Genomic DNA, 15,883 nt, shown 5'->3' with positions numbered 1-15,883 from the left:
TATATATATATATATATATATATATGTATTGTCCCAATCAAATTTATGAGAATATTCCAATCGATGTTCCAATCGATGTAATAACCGAGCGCTGTATGATATTCCAATTAATGTGGTTTTTCACTAATGATTAAGTGGTTATTCCCTCGCTTTGATGCATATTCAAGTCGCCGTACACAAATTAATGTAAAAATATGTATTCAGCATAAATAGAGAAACGCGTTAAAACATGAAATCTACATTTTATTATGTTAAATAAAATCTGTTTTATAATTTGAAATATGCTTTATTTTTTATACAAATTAGTTTAATTAGTTAGTAATTAGTTAGTAATTAAATAGTTAGTAATTAATTTTATACAAATCAGTATATAACGGTTTTTTATACAAATTAAATCAGTATACAACGGTTTTGATATGCACCAGTGCTCACTAGTTCAATCGAATTTGTTATGAGACAAAACTTATTTTTGAAATAAAAACGGATGATGAATATCGATCGTGATTATGAAATACACACAGAAAAACACAGTTTGATAATAGCTACCAAATTTAGTAATAGCTATCTAAAATAAGATTGATCAAATGTTTTGGTTAATATAATCAAAACATAATTTTATCCTTACAAGTTTTGTAATAAATTTTCTGTTTGGTAATAAATTTTTGTAAGGATAAAGTTATATTTAGTTACATTAATCAAAACATTTGATTGAACCTTTTAGATAACTATAACTAAATCGTTTTTTCTGTGCAATTATTATAGCGTTCTGAAAAAACTTTCTTGAAAGAAATAAAAAAAAATTTGCAATATAATACATTCTTAATAAATTTATTCTCGCATTAATTAATTAGTGTAATTCTAAAGATTTGACATTTAAAAATATAAAGTAAATTAAAAATTAAAAATATAATAAATTAAAAGTATAAAGTTAATTTACTTGACTAATTTTATTTATGACAAACTAAAAACATAAAAAAGTGAATACACGATTTTTTTTAACAAGTTATCTTTCATATTTACACATCTAAATAATTTTTATACAAATTATATTAAAAAAACAAAGGCATAAAAATGGAAAATCATTGTCTTTTGCTAAATTTATCTACTCTTTTTTGTGATACTGATAGTATCAGTATGATATAAATCAATACATATAGTTTTTATATATGGATTAATAATCGTGCAACAATGTGTTATTTAATTTATAACATTTTTTTGAATAATTGACACGTTTAAATTGTTATACAGAGATAATATTATATAATGTAATAATACTTGTAGGAAATAAATAATACATCTAGTAGAAAATGTAAAAGAAATATACAAACTGAATGTATCTAATTGTTTATAAAATATTTGAAGTTGCTTCCTTAATTTGACTACGTCATAATTCTTTAAGAATTAAAATCCAATTAAAATGAATTAAACTCTGATAATTTAATTTCATGTGGTTTTAGTATAAGTGTATTTAGTATAAGTGTATTTAGTATAAGTGTATTTAGTATAAGATTACTCATACTATTTATGTTTTTCTCATTATGTGAGATTTTAAAATTTGATATAATCTATGAGTATTATTTTATACAAGAAATGTGAAATAATAAAAAAGATGTTCATGAAACAAACAAACTTACTGCATTGTTGCACGGAAATGCGATTACATCTCTTAACGAAAACTAAAATAATAGATGTTATTCTCCCCTTATTAGTTTCATTCACGAGTAATGTTTGCAATTTTATACTTTATAGTTTTTATTATGTATTAGTCATTGAATATATATTAAATTGTATCAATATTCAATATAGAAGTTTCGAATTCATTCAATTAATTAATTATAAGTATTATACTATTTATATTAATTATAAGTATTATATTTTCCGATTAAAAAATATTTATGTATTATTTAATTTGATCTAATTAATATACATATATACCAGGTGTATAAGCTTAAATCTGCTGTTTGCTCATAGGTGGCATTAGTGAGTACAAAGCTACCCTGGGCATACAACACACTTTTTTTTTATGTGTTTGACATCTGTCAACATTAACCAGTGCACATCATCAGCAATTTCATACAACAACATACATTTTTTCTTTCATAATCATGTCTAGTTTTTTGCTTAAAAAAAGCATATGCGAGAAGCTTTGCTTTTCTGTTTCAATTTGAAGAAATCGGCTGTCGAATCGCATCGAATGCTTGTGGAGGTCTATGATGACAATGCTTTATCGGAAACAACATGTAGAGATTGGTTTCGCCGGTTCAATGACGACAATTTTGACCTGAGTGACAAGAAGCGTGAAAATCGGCCCAGAAAGGTTGAGGACTGTCAATTGCAAGCTCTTTTGGACGAGGATAATATCCAATCGCAAAAAATGCTTGCCGAGCAATTGGGTGTTTCTGAAGCAGTCATTTCCATGCGGCTACATGCCATCATGGGGAAGGTTCAAAAGATTGGAAAATGGGTGCTGCATGAACTGAACGATAGGCAGATGGAGCGACGCCAAAACACATATCAAATTCTACTTACCAGACAAGAAAGAAAGTCGTTCCTGCATCGGATTGTGACAGGCGATGAAAAGTAGATCTATTTTCAGAATCCTAAACGCAAGAAATCTTGGGTTGATCCCGTCCAACTATCAACATCTTCCTCAAGACCAAATCGCTTCGGACGGAAGACGATGCTGTACGTTTGGTGGTATCAGGAGGGTGTCATCTATTACGAGCTGTTAAAACCTGGTGAAACTGTTAATGCTCACCGCTACCATCAACGATCTGATCAAATTGCCGTGTTCTGCGTGAAAAAAAGCCGCATTATCGGAAAAGACATGACAAGCTGATTTTCCTCCATGACAACGTACCATCTCACACGTCAATAATAGTCCAAAACTACTTGGAGAGACTACACTCAACTGGGAAGTACTACCCCATTCCGCTTATTCATCAGACCTAGCACCTTCTGACTATCACCTGTTTTCGTCGATGGGCCACGCGCTCACTGAGCGGCATTTCGATTCTTACGAAGTCAGAAAATGGCTTGATGAATGGTTTGCCTCGAAAGATAAGAAATTTTTTTTGGCGTGGTATACACAAATTGCCCGAAAGATGGGAAAAATGTTAGCAAATACTTTGAATAAATTTGTTTTTGCTTCCTAGGAAAAAAAAGTGTTTTTTTGACTTAAAAACAGCGGATTTAAGCTTATACACCCTACACACGCGCGCGCGCGCGCACACACACACACACACACACACACACACACACACACACACACACACACACAGATTCTATAAAAATATTATGAATAACATTTTAACTTACCGATTTAATTATGTTAAAAAACTCATTTTTCGTTCTTTGCAAAAATATATGAAATAAAAAAAAAGATATACTTTTCTTTTTACGTCACATTTATAATTTAGTTTTAAATTTGTTTAGGATTTTACATACCGTTAATCAAGCTAATAGATCAAACATTTTTTTCTTCTTCGAGAAATTCGATAATTACAATTTATGAAATTTATGAAGGAAATATTTATTCAATCTCTTCGATCTTAATTAATCACTGAGCATGACTGATGAACATAAGAGAAAAATAAAACAATGTTGTACCATATTGTATTAACATATTCTAAATTTTTTTAACAATTGCACTTTTTTGTGAAGTATAAAACATGAACAAAGTGTGTGTTGTGCATATCAGATATGGTCATAAATTTTCAAAAGCTTAAAATATTTATGCGATTATTACATACTTTCTCTATGGACTATCAAGAAATACAAAGAAATACGTCTAACATTCTCTAAGATTACGCGAAGACTGGCTTTGCCTGCGCGGCGGCTTTAAATATATCATTATCTTCTCCCCACCTATTTAGATACAGGATTAATGTCTCAGATCCTTAACTCTTATGTTTTGTAATCCAAGTAAAATATTATGTTTCTTCACATGGTGATTTATTTAATCGTGCAAAGATGAAAGATCGTACAAGAATGAAAGTTCGATTTTTAATTTTTATTATTAGTAGTGTAATAAAGGGACTTCTAACTCAAGAGCTTCAAGAAGCGGGGCGCGGAGGATTTTTCGGAGGTGGGGGTATGACGGGAATGGCAGTAAGACATCACAGATTTTTGAAACTGCAATCACGTACAAGACAACAAAAAACCTCATAAAAAGGGAATATTGCCATGAACAAAAACAATACAAAAAACGAAAGAGTTACAAAGGATATTTGCCGATATATGCTCCAATCGTTTTTCGGCCAAGATATAGCGTAATATAATTTTTCTAGAAACAACATTTATTAATTATTTTAAATAAAAAGTTTCATAATTAATCGATTGAGTGCCAACATCTGGCTGCTATCGAAATCGATAATATTGAAATATAATGTCTCCCTCTCTTAATAAAAGAGTCTCATTCTTTATTCTTTTTTGAAACATGATATCGAACATGTTTTTTGCAATATGTTTCAAGGTTAGTAGTAATATAAATGTAAATAAAACTCGATAGAATTGTATTTTCATAAATTTTTATGAGGATTTTAACAGCGTTTTTTGAAGCATACTTTGAAAATGAGCGCAAAATAATGCTCTATTCTGAAAAGAAGGAATTACAGACAAAAATAAATTCAGTCTAGAAATCTACCAGATTATAGTACGTTGAAATCTATGAAAGTGAACTGTTAGTAAATCGTTGTAAACATAGATCGAGATTTCAGTCAAGCAGAGTGCGATCTATTGAAGCGATCCGACCAAATTGCTATCTTGAAGGAGTGTTTTGCGTGAATAGAAGAATGCAATAAATTTATTAAACAACTTAAAAAATGCAATCATGTCAAGCGTCTACGGCTCTCCGTTGGATGTAGACAATCTTTAATCGCTACACGATTCAAGGGTACAAAGACTCAATTAGAAAGACGATTTCTGCATTTTGGTAGTGATTATGCAAGCACTAGCAATAACAGTGACAATAACGAAAAATCTTTTGTTTGGCGAGAGATCGATGCAGCGTTTGAAAATCGAATTTTAACCAGTGCGTGGATTATATCGAACTGCGACGATTTTTAGAAGACATTAGCAGTGTAGTGCTCGAGCGAGTGCAAGATAAAAAGACTGTATAAAAGTGAACACCATATTTAAATTTGCGACGGATCATAAATATATCAATAAAAGTAAGTTAATACTAAAAACTATGAACTCTTTCAAACATCGAACATGCATAGGTTGTACGAGCGGCACGTCATCGAATCTATTTTGGTATCTCTCGAGGAATTTCAAGAACGTGACAGTTGTCACGAATCATCTTATAATAAACATCAATAAGTGTAATCCAATGCGCATAGGATGTCACTTCGAAGTGCCGCGAGAGATAATGACAAAGAGAGCGGTGATTAACATGTGACAATGCATGCTTCGCGTGATCGATGGTCGGCTCTGTACGAGCCGAAAGAAAAGCGGATCTTCCTATCCACACTATATATGATGATGCTGAATTTCCAAAATATAGAATTTCCTTGAACGTTAAAAAACGTAACGAAATTCGAACGTCTCAAAGACGTATCCATTAACGTATACAATACCGAGGGACAGAAAACACTAAACATTCTCCCGATACGACTCGCTGATGACAAAAAAGAGAAACATGTCAATTTACTATTTGCAAGATCCGCGACAATGTGGGCCATTTCGTATGGAGCAAGAATCTGTCTAGGCTCATGAGCTCGTAATTGAGTAAACATCATGGTCAAAAGTATATTTGCGATCGGTAAGTATATGATTAATAAAAGTGAATTTTTCTTTAAAAAAAAATTAACATTATTTATTTTTATTTGCAGCTGTTTATATTATTTTCATTCCAACGAGAAATTGCAGTCATACATGATAGATTGGTGATGGATAAATGATTGCTATCCGACTACCGAGCAACGACAATAAGTGGCTGAACTTTAATACTATAAGAAGGAACGAATTCTATTTGTCGTTTATCTAGAATGCTAATCTAGAATGCATCATCGAGAAAATTGGTAGCGATCAGGAAGCATCTACGCGCACGAATCAACATCATCATCATCAAGTATTTAGCATAGGATACTACGTGCGCTGTTTGTACGACGATTCATTATCAAAATATCGATTTCGTCGTGATACGGATTGCGTTTCATGATTCATCGAAAAACTGAAAAGTTTAGCACATTGCATAAAAAAATTTCAGCAGCTAATGTCCCTATGGAAACTTTGTCGAGCGAATAGTGGGAGACATTGCGCAGCGCGACGCATTGTCACGTGTGTGAAAAGCCTTTCGCGCTAGACGATAATTGAGTAAGCGATTATTGCGCCATTTAACCGGTCGTTACAAGAGTCCGGCGTATTCAAATTGCAATTTAAATTATAAAAACTCATATTTTATTCCCATAATTTTCCACAATTTATCAGACTATGATTCACATTTTTATTATCAAAAAAATAACTACAGTATATGAAGTATAGAATTACTAGCAATAATAAAGGAAAAATATATATCATTTACAAAAAACGTTAAAAATACCACTGAAAGATCAAATTCACGAAATAACAAAAAATTACGGTTCATTAATTCTTATAAATTTTTAAGTATCAATCTCGACAAATTAACATCCTTTTTCAATAAAAATGAATTTCGAATTTTACAATGCGAATTTCAAAATTTGTCCGAAGAAGACTTCGAGTTAGAAGACTGACACGAAAAGAAATTTTTCCATACGAATACATTGATTGCGCTGACAAGTTGCAGGATACGCGTTTACTATCGTGCGAATCATTCTACATTTCCTTGACCGGTGACACGTGACACTGTATCCGAAAGTGATTACGCGCATGCCGTGAACGTTTGGCAACAGTTCTCTGTTCAAATCTTGGGTGAATACAGCGATCTATATTTAAAAACGGACGTGTTACTGTTAGCTGATATATTTGAAAATTTTCGCAATAAATGTATTAAAAGCTACGGTCCCTGCACATTATTATACTTTATCAGGTTTTACGTGGGACGCTATGCTGAAACATATACGCTGCGTTAATTTCGAACTGCTCACTGACATCAATGATGTTTATCGAACATGATATACGTGGCGGTCTTGGTCAATATTCCAGCAGGTACACGCGAGCCAATAATAAATATATGAAGTTATATAAAACTTGTCAAAACTTTCTATGTACTTGATGTATTTTGATGTTATATTAATAAATCTACAGATACAGATGAACGATGTCATACGCCAAATTTCGATGGGTTCAAAAACATCTCGGACTTTGACGTTAGCGCGATTGTTCTGGATTTGCCCACAAGTTACATTCTTGAAGTCGACTTAGAATATTCGAAATGTTTACACACCGACGAACACGTTGACCTGCCATTCTGTTCAACGCGCAATAAACCACCTGGCAAGCAGCAGGATAAACTTTTAGCGACTGTGTATGACAAAAAACGTTACATTATACATTATCGCAAGTTGCAGCAGTGCATGCGTCACGGTCTTCATGTAACAAAGATTCATCGCGTATTGCAATTCGCACATACATTTTTATGAAAATACAGAGTATTTGTATGAATTAAATTATATTATTCTTGTATATCCAAGAATTGTGCAATGCATCGAATCTCAATTATTTTACGTAAACCTCGTCACTTCTCCTGTGCAATACTTTCTCCACAAGATACACGTTCGGAGCGCGATGGAATACTGTGATATTCATAGAACGCTCCAGAGATAGATTTTTCGTGATAGTCGTTTAATAGATAGGTTACAGGATCAGTATGCTGCACTTTAACAATTTTAAACATCTCGTCCAATTTGGGCTACGTTCCAAAATGTATTATATATTTCGAGTAAAATCTTCCTCTCTGAGGAAGATTTTACTCGAAATATATAATACATTATGTAACGTATATTATAGCATATAGAGAAAATCTTCCTCGAATAGGAATTTAGAATGTAATTTTAGTGTATAACTCTTTTCGAAAACGGTTTTATATTTGCTCACACGTACCGAATCATTTATTTTGAATTTCGCGATCTTTACTTTGCTGTATATCATGGCCAAGAATTTTTCAGCGATCACGGAGGTAACATCGAGAAATTGCATATCGATTGATCCGCTTACAGTTTTCATTATGTTTTCTTGACTATTGAGTCAAGAACTGTAGATGGTAGCGACATAGAATCAGACGGTGATCTGACGAAACCAATAGTCATACATTCAAGCACGAGCCTATCTATATATGTGTGCTCACCTTCGGCACGCCGAAAGTGAATGAGACAGTGACTAGTGTGAGCTTCTCATACTAGTCACTTGTTTCAAGCAACCGAAAATAGTTTTTCGACAATTTCGGCCAACGTGAGAAAATATAAAAATTCTGGTATTAAAAATTCTGAAAAATTCTGAAAAAATTAGAGTTTTATAAAGAGAAAAGAAAACACAATTTTTACCTCTTACAGTTTTTCTGTAAAGTTGATAGTATTTAAGTAAAAGATTATTGAAGACCAATTTTCGACAATTTTGAGTAATTAATATCTTGTTAACTATTGCGAAATTGCAAAAGTAAATTGCAATAGTAGATCACTTTTCGACTTAATTTAGTTCACTTTACTTGCCCATGAAATGTTTGACGATTATTTTGGGATGTATAATTAATAATTATACATGTTTATAAATATTTATACGTGTTTATATATATTCATGCATACAAAATTTGTTACTGGGATGTATTATAATAAATTTGTTGTTTAAATATTTGTAAACACGTTATTGTCTTGAAAGCACGCCTCCCTTATTATAGTTCCTAACGCACAATAAAAAGATATAACCATTTAGCAAGGAAAATTTTTTAATAGTTGAAACACAAAAATATGTTTACAAAATTTTGTTAAGGAATAAGAATGATAAATAGAAGACATCGGGGCATGAGTCACAAAAATTCAAATTCTTAAAAGTGCATCTAAATATAAAAATTTTTGTATCATTTTTTGTTTTTAATAATTAAAGCATAATGCATATTTTAAAATTTAATAAGTATATTTAATAAGTATTTATTAGTTTAAAAAAAAATAAAAACATATTTTTTAAGAAATCACCCATGATGCCCCATACCCGAGATACCATAAGTTATACACAAAATAGTAAAATTATACCAGAAATAACGGTGACGAAAGTTGAAAAATATTTTCAATTTACATTCTTAGTAGTTACTAATATAATAAAATATAATTACAACTAATAATTATTGAATAATAAAATAGAAAGTTATAAGAAAACAAATGAGATATATTTATGCTAAATAATTAATATAAGATAAAAAATTTATTACGATAAAATAAAATTAATTAGAAGTACAAACTCCCCATTTAGGATATTGCTTATATACATATATTGTCCCGTTTTATAAATATTTATTTTAATGTATGACCTATGGTACTCCAACTATACATTTAATTATACATGTAATAGAAAACTATAAAAAATAAATGTTATTACTTGTAACATAATAAGTTGAGAAATGATGCACAAAAACTTGCATCTTCATATATGTTCTTCTGTTACAAAACAATATTAAAACATTTTTATGCGATTAAAAAGTTACTATTAAACACTGAAAACAATTAATATTCGACGCTTTTCGATACAATGGAATTTAATTATACTTAAATAAAAAGTATGGGCAACGAAGTAACAATCGTATTGTATCAGTTATATTAATTTAAACATTCTAGATTATATTAAACAATCGATAACTTATGATACTTCATGATCCATAGTGCTCTGGTTTCCCCTATATTAATAGATAATAATTACAATCTTTCTACATATATTACAAATATTATTACAAGAAGTATATATTTCATATAATGCATTTATTGCATTTAATGCGCTCAATCTGCGCACTAAATTTGTGCATAAATCCCATCCGCTAAAAATGCTGTATATCCCAAACAGGTGCGCTCTATCTGGCGAATTAAATGAATTGAGTCGAAAAGTCCTCTACCATTTTGCAATTTTCGCAATAGTTACAAGATATTAATTATTAAAAATTGTCGAAAATTGGTCTTCAATAATTTTTTACTTAAATTCTATCAACTTTACAGAAAAACTGCAAAAGATAAAAATTATTTATTTTCTTTTCATAGAGCTTTAAGAATTTTTTCAGAATTTTTTATCAACTTTTTAGTATTGAATTTTCTTATTGGCAACTTTTTTTACCAACATGAGAAAATGCGATATTAAAAAATTTTCAGAACTTTATGGAAAAAAAATAATTTTTATCATTTAGCTATTTTTCTGTAAAATTAATAGTATTTAAATAAAAAAATATTGAAAATCAATATTTGATGATTTTTAGTAATTAATATCTTGTTAATCATTGTGAAAATTGTAAAATGATAGAAAACTTTTTGACTCAGTTTAGTCCGCTCTATCCTTATGCAAGAGTTTTCGTTATCAAACATTCTACACAGACATGGTAATGCTATTGTCGCTTGTAAACATGTCTAGCGACGGCAAACACGCATCTCGTGTGCGATCTTATCTCGCCCGCTTGTATTTGGGCGAATTTGGCTATTTTTATGAATTAATATCTCATTAACCATTGCGAAAATTGCAAATGATACAGAACTTTTCGACTCAGTTTATTTCATTCTATCTATGCAAAAGCACTTTGGCAAAAATTGAAGAACACCCTGTATAGATCAAATTAGATGAAATGTTCTACGTATGCATCTATTTAAACTTTGCAGTTTATGTCAGACTGCTTTTGTTTTTCTTTTAAAGAATTTTCTTTAGACATTTTAAATAATATTACAAAGTCTTTCGTCTTAAACCAAGTATAGTTACGATAAAATAAAACAATATCCATCCCACAATTATTATAAAACCAATATAAACTTGCTCTTCAAATACAGAATAACCTTTGTAGATGATTCCTCTCATAGATATAGAGGGCAAAGTAGTTGGCAACATATAGCTGATCCATCGAAGCCCTTTTGGCATTCCTTCTACTGGCCATATACATCCTACGATTTTTTGTGAATTAGTATATTTAAAAAAATTCAACTACAGTAAATAATAATCTTTCATAAATATTATTAATTTTAACAAACGTTTACTAAAATTTTTTATATTATTTGCGACATTTGTCAACAAAATTATCGTAATGTAACTTTATACTAAAATTTTGCTTAATTTCAAGTAAGCATAACTTCATAAAAAATTGACGTATTTAAAAGTTTTTTTTCACAATAGTAGAAGCTGTACTTTAAAAAATTTTTCATAAATTTTGAATTTATTTTTATTTCCGCCCTTCTTTTCTAAAGGAAGAAGATGTCATGTCTCTAAAAAATTACATAATTTAATACATCTTGTGGAGTAAAATGAACTTTTTTCACGAATGTCATGATATAATCTTTGTAAAGTATGTACTTTTTCTTTCAAATTAAGAAAAATAAAGCTTTGTATGATTTTTTTTTGTTCAACGTATCAACGTTTACTTATGTATTTTTGTTCAATTTCCTCCATCAGCATTAACCAATGCGCATCAAAAAGAGGTTGCTGTTTGGATTTTGCATATCATATGCGCATATGCAAATCTACTACTGTCTCATTTTTGAATAATTTCGTGCAAACTTATGTATGTATATTAATGCAAATTTTAATTGTGGCCTGAGGAATTTTTAAATATATGTGGTCTTCTAATTCCCGAAGATTTATTGATAGTTTTTCAAACTTTATAGCGTTCTTCCCATTATCTCACATACATGAATTTAAACCGAACTGAAGTAAGAACTGTACTACAAGTGCTGTTAGTACATATTTCTAATTACAGTATTGTTTTTACTGGCGTTTAAATTCTATCGTGACATGCGTGAGATATAATGGAAAGAAGACTACAAAGTTTGGAAGGATTGCCAACGAATTAGAAGCAGCACTACATCAAATATAGTGAAAAACTCCTCAGATCAATTAGAGCTTGCATATAGCAAGAAATTATATGAGAACGAGGTAAGAATACAAAATTATAAAATATAAAATATAACTAAGGGTCTCTCCCAATATACACGCATACAAATACACACACACACACACACACACACACACACACACACACACACACACACACACACACACACACACACATACACAAAATGCGCATCTTGACTGGAGGAAAAATCCTACTACACTTCTCCTTGGTGTGCATTGGCTATTGTTATTGATAACTGAACAAAACTGCATAAGGTCCGGTATATACGCCGTATATAAATCAAAAACTTAATTTATTAAATATTTACTATGTTTGAAGTAAACGAATTATCAATAAAAACTTTGTACTATCTACTACTGAAACAATCTATCTTTTGTTGTACGGATTAACTGATCGTTGGAATATTTATGGAAACGAAAGAAATTCGAGTCAGTGAAAGAAGAAGGCACTTACAAAATTAAGAAAAATCAATAATATAAAAAAAAATATAATAAGTATTTATTTCTAATGTCGTGATCACGATTACTATAGTTTGACAAATATATAAAACGAATAAAACAAAAAAAACAAAACATAATATTTGGAGATGTGTGTGTGTGTGTGTGTGTGTGTGTGTGTGTGTGTGTATGTATGTGTGTGTGTGTGTGGGGTGTCTATATATATATATACAGAATCAGCGGTAACAAATTATTACAATAATTGCTAATTACTATCAATTTCCGCAGATGTACTGCAACACGGGGATCGCTGAGAATTCAATTCGCAAGTGGCTTCGGTCGCGAGTTTGCTAGTATTATCTGGCGTGATAACGCGATAACGTCACACTACGCATTAGAGATTAAAAATTGCGAATTAAGGATTAGAATTTGACCAATCAAGTAATTTTAATTTTAATCTATTTCGTTCTAATTGGTTGAATTCTAACTACTGTTACTGCCCATTGTAGAATGAGCTTAATTCTTCGTTATCTTTATAACGCTACTGCGCAGCTCTTTCACTAAAGTAAAAAAGCTGCGTAGCGACATTATAATGATAACGAAATTTGCATTAAGTTAGTTATTTAGAATAGGTTTTCAGGACTCATCGTTGACTGGAACAGAGCCTCTATTCTTGAAAAGAAACATATACAAAGTCTAGGACACTACTTAGTACCCTACAGAATACGTTACATATTTTCCAAGAATTTCGTATACATTTCTTTTCAAAAATAGAGGCCCAGAATACTCGCGTAGCTATTTAGAAAGCTTATAATATTTGCGAAAAAAATTTATTGCACCCTACAGAGTGCGTCAAACTGTGCAATTTTTTGACATATAAAGACGTAACACGTCCTTTAGAAAAAAATAATGAGCATAGAAATAAACTTTATCGAAAGCTTCTTAAAATACTTTATCCTTGAGAATGAAAATAAAAGTTTAATATTATTTTTTATAGAATTACTTACTTTAAATTATTTTGATATAAATTTATGTTGCTTATAATTATGTTAACAAATGTATTATACTTATTAATGTAATTTAAAAAATAATTTAATAATTTTTGAAATAATGTTAATAACGGTCATTTAACAGAACTAGATTGAAATAAAAAGTATATTTTGTGAAACAAAGAAATAAGAACTTACCACTTAAGAATATTAATATGACAAAACTTCCAATCGAGGTGTAATTCGCCATCGTGTAATTTTTCCACATAATAGAAATTACGAAACCTAAGAATGCATTTTAACACGAATAATCAATTTAATTTTCAGCAATTTCTAAGGTGTAATTCTTTTAATATATCTATGGATATGGAGTACTTACCGTACATCAATCCACAAAAACCCGTAAGAAATGTGAGGATTATTACATCAAATATCGATCCTTTACATTCCAATCCCCATATAGAAAAGTATAAAAGCATTAACATAGTGGTGTGGATGATTATAATGATGCTCTGAATAAGAATATGAGATAATAGGATTTCATCTGTTCTGACCCTTGTCGTAAATTTATTCGGTAAATTTATTATTATAATAAAAGAAATGATAAAGAAATAATTCTAAAACTAATTTTGGTGACTAAATTAGTAAAATACCTTGGACTATACTTCGATTCCAAATACCTTCTAATCGATCTGTAATTATCACGGAGGTAGAGACTGTATTGGCTAAACAGAAGTTAAGTCTGTAAAGATAAATAGTTTAGTAACAGCAACTGATTTCATTTATTGTGTTGAATTGATTTTTACTTACATTAACATGAATGATGGTGCTAAGAAATCTGCATAATTGAGATCTGTCGTACTATAAACGAATTTTTCAAACTGAAAATAATTTTATTCATTTTGATTCTACACAATAGAGAGAAGAGAGAGAATAAATATAATTAAATATAATAAAATTATAAAATATTCTTACTCGAATGGGCAGATCGGCCAATTTTGGCGAATATTTGCAGTCTTTCATAATGTTCTCATAAATTTCTATGAAATGATAAAATAACTTGTTCCGTATGTGAAGTCCAATTAGCATATCTATACAAACAAGGCTTTGTAAATTTATGTATTTATAATTTCACTAATAAGTTAATTAATTTGCGTTTTTGATAAAATATTTGTGATTTACTATAATATTCTTTTGACTTTTTTGTATAATTTTTATATTTATATTTATATTATAATTTTTAAAATTATTATTTGAGATTTTAGATATATGAACTAATTAAATTTTTTAAATTTAATTTTTATTATGGAAATTATATAATACATAAATTATATACCACCCATATCTAGAAAAACTTGAATTTGACTGGCAAGAAGATCGGAATCCTTCGCCGAAGTGGCATCTTCCATTCGTATCTGAAGAGCTTCGAAAAAGTTTTGACTAAAATACATTAAACCATTGAGTTTTTCATTTTGTACGGCATAAGTCGCCTCGTAAATATTGTCATAATACTCCTGAAACAGTATAAGAATTTTTGTGAGATATACATCAACTATTTAATTGCTGTTATTCCATTCTTTTAATTTATATTGAAACGTTTTGAAAGAACTTAACTTATTTTGATTTACTGTCAATAAATTGGCGGAAAAGGCACACCAAGAAAATAAGCATTATTAATCATACACACACACACACACACACACACACACACACAAAATAGATATTGATCGTTATTGGTCTTTATCATTGTACCTGTGTTGCAATGGAGTCATTAAAACTATGCAAAAACCTACAACTCAGGTTACTAAAGTGGCAGGTAATTTCGTCATTCCAAACATTACCAAAGTTATTACCGTAATCACAATTGCCAGCTTCATCATTGACAATCCCAATTTTCAATCCTTTTGGATCTTTACCAATTGCGACAATAAATATGCTGATTTGAATTATCGGAAACAATATTGCATAAACTAGTCCTCTGAAAAATATAATATATACCTATTATTATTATGAAATTGCGTAAAAAAAATTGATATGTAAATCTGAATTATTTGAAATATAATATTTTGTACAATGATTCATCATTGTTGTACAAATATAATAATAAAACTGACAAAATTAGAAATTACAACAGTTGAATTTTATTTTGTAAGTGTATAAAGCGTATCTCTTCCATAAAAGAATTAATTACTGTAGTGAAAAAAATTTTAGTAATTTTTTTTGTTTTTCAACAAAAAATAAATATTTTTTTATTGAAAGTTTTATGGAATTTTAATAAAATTTTTTTATATTGAAAAAGAATATACTTTTAAATAATTCCATCATCTTTTAATTTCTAGAAACTTCGTTTCAAATTTCTTATATGTGATAATAATCATATTTATGTAAAAAATAAATGAACATCCCTTTATGATAAAATCCCAATGATAAAATCCCTTTATGAACATTTT

General features: G+C 29.7%; 2 protein-coding genes across 6 annotated transcripts in view; both read right to left on the bottom strand.

Moving 5' to 3' along the window:
- Positions 1–3,800, bottom strand: part of LOC108684519 (ABC transporter G family member 20-like) — a 19,717-nt gene extending 15,917 nt beyond the window's left edge. For 2 of the 5 annotated variants that reach the window (XR_001931640.1, XM_018188875.1), the window contains exon 1: positions 3,319–3,362. The gene's annotated coding sequence lies outside the window, so the exon portion shown is untranslated. Of the gene's footprint in view, positions 1–3,318; positions 3,363–3,752 lie in introns of those variants that run through there. The other 3 variants (XM_018188876.1, XM_018188878.1, XM_018188877.1) reach the window with 3 other exon arrangements.
- Positions 3,801–10,827: 7,027 nt separating this feature from the next.
- Positions 10,828–15,883, bottom strand: part of LOC108684520 (ABC transporter G family member 20-like) — a 7,607-nt gene continuing 2,551 nt past the window's right edge. The window contains 8 exon segments of the mRNA XM_018188880.1: positions 10,828–11,042; positions 13,632–13,718; positions 13,813–13,988; positions 14,071–14,175; positions 14,244–14,314; positions 14,409–14,524; positions 14,770–14,947; positions 15,186–15,411. Of these exon segments, the coding sequence (XP_018044369.1) occupies positions 10,828–11,042; positions 13,632–13,718; positions 13,813–13,988; positions 14,071–14,175; positions 14,244–14,314; positions 14,409–14,524; positions 14,770–14,947; positions 15,186–15,411 (1,174 nt within the window).

The sequence above is a fragment of the Atta colombica genome, unplaced genomic scaffold, assembly GCF_001594045.1.
Source record: "Atta colombica isolate Treedump-2 unplaced genomic scaffold, Acol1.0 scaffold135, whole genome shotgun sequence".
Taxonomy (NCBI): domain Eukaryota; kingdom Metazoa; phylum Arthropoda; class Insecta; order Hymenoptera; family Formicidae; genus Atta; species Atta colombica.
The sequence above is the reverse complement of the archived record's forward strand: the minus strand, read 5'-3'. Positions and strand labels throughout refer to the sequence as shown.